This window comes from Phytophthora infestans, genomic scaffold (assembly GCF_000142945.1).
Source record: "Phytophthora infestans T30-4 supercont1.439 genomic scaffold, whole genome shotgun sequence".
Classification (NCBI taxonomy): domain Eukaryota; phylum Oomycota; class Peronosporomycetes; order Peronosporales; family Peronosporaceae; genus Phytophthora; species Phytophthora infestans.
In genome coordinates this window covers 1-4,986 of record NW_003303322.1, presented here as the reverse complement: position 1 = coordinate 4,986, position 4,986 = coordinate 1, and the positions used below count along the sequence as shown (strand labels likewise).

Here is a 4,986-nt window from a genome sequence, read left to right as displayed (position 1 = left end):
GATGATAACAACCGAGCGATTGCAAGTGTAACTCGGCAGTCAGACCAGACTGTGCACCGTACCAGGATAATGAAGCTGCTTCCGGGAGAACGGCTGGGATAGTGGTCAGCACAGACGTTTGATCGCCGAGTTAGAATGAGAGCCCTCGTATTGGGTGCAGTGAATGACCGAAGGACCGATTTATTAAAACGAGCTATATTATTATAAATCGGGCATCAGATAATCAAGGTATTTGATATTACAGGATGCGTGACGAGGCGTCAAATCGTCACTCGATTACAGGATGCGTGACGAGGCGTCAAATCGTCACTCGATTGGCGTCTGCTTCAGCCAATGGAGCGAGGTGGCGTTTCGAGAACTCATGCAAAGACACATAAAGCAGAGGTAAAAGCTAATCAAGGAGAATGTTGGCTCGGTATGCTCCCTTTCGGCACTGAATACGGCTCATCTGTGCTGAAGTCTATCTAACCTTTCATCAGTCGTGTTGCTCAGGCAGCTCTTCGCCAAGACCCAGCGGCGTTACGACTTGCTCGCCACAGCGCTCTCAACCAGGCCGCGCAGCAACAGCAACGTGGGTATGTGCTGGACCCTAAACGCGGAAACGGTGGCGGTGGAGACTTGGCACTCACCCGGAATAAGTATCAGTCTGTCCTCAAGGAGGAATTTCGGCTTGAGCTGGGCGGCTCGCTGCCCGAGATTACAATCGATTGGGAACAGTGGGGTGACTGCTCGTTGCCAGGTGACCGTACCATCCTAGTGCTGCCGTCTTTCTCGCACTCGAGCCATGCCGCCTCCAATCGTGACGACCCACGTCCTGGCTGGTGGGAGAACATGATCGGCCCCGGTAAAGCCATCAATACTTCCTACTTCCGCGTCATCTGCCCGTCTGTACTTGGCAGTCCGTTTGGTGCGACGTCGCCACTGACAACTAACCCACTCACGGGCGAGAAGTACAAAGCATCATTCCCGCAACTTACGCCCGCCGACATGGCGCGTTGCCACGCCAAGATCTTGGACGACCTAGGCATCGACAGCGTCCACACGGTCATTGGCGCCAGTATGGGCGGTATCCAGGCACTCGAGTTCGCGGCCCAGTTCCCGGATCGCTTGGACCGGCTTGTCGGTCTTGCCTGCACGCACCAGACCACTCCGGGTACGGTTGCCTTCCGCCGTGTGCAGCGTCGTGCGATCCTTGCCGATCCGGAGTACAAGGACGGAAACTATACACCTGGAGTGCCTCTTGAAGGAATGAAGGTAGCGCGTGAGCTGGGCATGACATGCTATCGCTCGCGCGAGGAATTTGACGCCCGTTTTGACTGGAATCCAACCGGCCGGATGCACTTCATGACAGCGACGTTTGAGGTCGAGAGCTACATGGATTACCAGGCCAACAAGTTCGCTCGATTGTACGATCCCAACTGCTACCTGCTGCTGTCAAAGGCCATGGATCTGGCCAACCTGGGTCGCAATGCGCTCAATCTCGCCGAGGGCACTAGCCGCATCTCGTGCGACACTCTGATCATCGGCATTAAGCAGGACCTTTTGATCCCGATCCAGGAACAGCGCAATCTGGTGAACATCTTGCAGTCGTATGGCCACAGTGCTCAGTTAATGGAGGTGGATTCCAAGTTCGGCCACGACGCCATGTTCAACGGCCAAATGCAGCGCGACGTCTTCTCTCCACTGGTACGCGAGTACGTTGAAGAACAGCTCGCCAACATCCTGCCGCACGAGCAACACCGCTACAGCAGTCTGTAATTGTTATTCGTGTGCTGAGTAAATGCAATAAACGTCCATGTATTTCATTTTTAGTGAAGCGCTAGATATTGACTTCTTATTGACAAGTTGTCAACAGTAAAAAAGTACAATGAACGTAAATACTGAACGATGTTGAAGTGGTGTATTGCAAGTACATATACTGGTAAGCCAAGCGAACACGTACTCCGCTTATGTCTCTAGCACGTGCTGCAAGTGTGCAAATTGGATCAAACTTTGAAACGCTTTCGTCTTGCCGGCCCGAAAACTTCTGTTCATTTTTTCGATCTCTGTTGGCCAACTCCTCAAATTGTGCCCCATCCTGCTATAAAGCCCCTGGGGCATTAAATGGAGTATCCCTGGGGCACTGTTATTCAACCACGAGTGATGCAGTCTCATCATCAAGTGAACAAAATTCACCGTCGGTGTGCAGTCCACATATTGGCGGTTTCTCCGTTACGAAGCCGCACCATCATTAGTGGAGACTTATAGCTCCACTACCAAACCTTGCGGATGCCGCAGCGATGCCTCTCTACGCAGCGGTCTCGCCGACGTTTGCCACGCAGGAGGGATCGCTGGACGAGCTGGTGAACTCGACGTTCTATGCTGAGTCCATGATCAAAGGCACTGGAACGGGCGTCATTAAGCACGCGACGACCCTCGGCCGCTTCGAAAAGGTCTTCGTCCTCATGGTAGACCCCAATTCTTCGCGCGGAGCGTCGCTCTACAGTTTCTTCATTGCATATGCAGCCTTCACCAGTTGCTTCATCCTATTCCTACAAACGCTGGACGGTCCGAACCCCCACCATAGATCTGAGCCTGAGTACCCGAAACTTCCCAACGAGAGCGGCTACTATGACGCAGATCTGGTCTTTACCATCATTTTCACCCCGGAACTACTCGTTCGACTCGTCATTTGGCCATCTTTGTGGCGCGAACATGAATACCTCACCGAGCGACGTCTGAAGCCATTTCTGCGCGACTTTTTCAACTGGTTCGATGTCGCTGCCATCGTCCCATTCTACATCGACCTCACCTTCGGTAAGGAGAAGAGCTTCGTCATCATGCGACTATGCCGACTGCTTCGTATCTTCAAATTGGCACACAATCACTCCGGAACATAAATTCTGCTGCGAGCTATCCGCGCCAGTGTCGCCCCCATTTCCGTGGCTCTGATTTTCTTCACAGAAATTGTGCTCTTCTTCTCTCTTGACATGTACATGGTGGATCCGAGTTACGACCGCAATAAACCAGGTTTCTCGGATCTACTAACCACGGGCTACTTTGTAGTGGTCACTGTGGCCACCATCGGATACGGAGACATCACCTCGACGAAAGGCAACGTGGCAAGCCGCTGCTTCGCTGTCATGACTATCTTGTCTGGTACGCTCTTCTTGTCCATGCCTCTCGCTATTCGGAACAGAGTTCGATCGCGCTTGGAAGCAGCATGCAGAGAGAGTCAAGAAGTTCCAGCAACTTCAAGCAGGGTGCCTGTGGCGAGGGACTATAATGTCGTGGCTGCTTTCGCTGACGAGACGATAGCTGTCTGGTCCCTGAACTGTTAGGCTGGCGATTGGCTGGTGTTTGGGCTGGTGTCGATGGCGTCATCTGGCCAGATCTGCTGGGGGCACGACCACCACTAGCATGCAGCTCCGACACAACGTTTAATCGCTCGTGGATGACATCAGGACTTTGAAGGTGATGGTCACGCTTGCGAGGGGCATGGGAAGACATTGGTTTGTGATTAGCACGTCGACGTTCGTCCATTTTTCTGATAGCGAATTGGAGACTGACGCACTATATAAATCACAAGATTTTTTCTCAATCTAAAGAGGATGACGATAAGATTCAGAAACATTAACTTGTACATGTAAGACGCCGGCCGGTAATTTATCAGGTCTGAGGAATTATAGGCCTTGTTTTAGATTGTTTCAAAGTCTTGTCCACAATGCAGCTGAAATTATGACAGCGTCAAAAATATATTTGCCAGCGTAGCATCAAAGATGATCTATCAAATATATAGTTTACCAGTCGTAAAATAACAAATAAGCATTCCAGCAATTCATCATGCCTGAAGAAATGTAAATATTTGTATCTGTACCGGAGTATTAACCATCGAGAGATTCAAATCAAACTAACGAAAGATTCAAATCGAATCTCAACGAAAAACATCAAAGTACTCCATAGCCGGACAGTCGGTTGTAAAGACGTATTGCCATTGAAACCAATCATACAATCAGATTTTCCATCGAGAAGCGAGCAGAAGGGAGTTTCAAATTTGAAGACCATTGACAAGCGATAAGTGATGAATCAGTATGTCGCAAATTAAAAAAGTGATATGCGTCTGCTGGACATTACTCAATACTTAAAGTACTGCTATGAAACTTCGAACGAATTATCGGCCCCAACAAAAAAACAGAAATTAACTTAGCAAGTCGGTCTTCACGCACCATGGAGTTGCACAGAACGAACAAACGAAATACCGTAATCCAAGATAAATCACACTCCTCAATTGCTACACCAAAGATCTCGTCATTATACACGATCTCTACCCCATTTAGAACTTGAATTACAAAGCAATGCGTCAGTCGAAGCGAGCTGTAGCTTGCACTTGTATAAACGCCTTCATCAAGTATGTTTTCCGCTCACTCCTTTAAAACAAATTTATACAAACAATGCGTGCTAATCTGCTTGAGGCTCTTTGCATTCGCAAACTTTACGTATCCCAGTTGCCATTTGTAACGGGGTACGTAGCACTAAGTGTACCCTGGTTACATGAAGTGTGACACTTCACACTTCAGGAGTATGACATGTCATACTCCGGGATATTTGGTACAAGGTACCAAGGTCATTCAAAACCAACCATTGGTTAAATGACATTGCATTACTATAGGTAACTGATAGTTTGTATTAACCTCAAACTTAACCTACCTATAAATATACTCAGTTTACAATCTACCTTATTTAGGTCACTTCGCTCTCTTTAATTAAAGAGGGGACCTGTGAACTGCCGTTCACTGAGAGTTTGTATACTCTCGGAAGATAACTTCCTCTAGCGCAAGGTGCTGTGTGACCCCGTCACACTTGGTAGCACTTGTAGTCAATCCACGCCATCGCGGGTAGACTACCTGAACCTCCGAAGTTCGTTGCCATGGATAGGAACGACTTCTCCCATATGAACGACTCTCAGTTCGAGTCGGTTCGGAAGATGGCAGGCATCTTCGGGATGGA

At 49.1% G+C, this 4,986-nt stretch overlaps 2 protein-coding genes across 2 annotated transcripts; both read left to right on the top strand.

Annotated features, from left to right (window-relative positions):
- Positions 1–831: 831 nt before the first annotated feature.
- Positions 832–1,758, top strand: PITG_21619 (homoserine O-acetyltransferase, putative; the record flags this gene model as incomplete). The annotated part of the gene is made up of 1 exon (XM_002894800.1): positions 832–1,758. The coding sequence occupies one exon, from the start codon at positions 832–834 to the stop codon at positions 1,756–1,758; it is 927 nt and encodes a 308-aa protein (XP_002894846.1).
- Positions 1,759–2,444: 686 nt separating this feature from the next.
- PITG_21618 (Voltage-gated Ion Channel (VIC) Superfamily) lies at positions 2,445–3,265 on the top strand (the record flags this gene model as incomplete). The annotated part of the gene is made up of 3 exons (XM_002894799.1): positions 2,445–2,841; positions 2,893–3,151; positions 3,199–3,265. 3 exons carry the CDS (start codon positions 2,445–2,447, stop codon positions 3,263–3,265), a joined length of 723 nt encoding a protein of 240 aa, XP_002894845.1.
- Between the last annotated feature and the right edge of the window lie 1,721 nt (positions 3,266–4,986).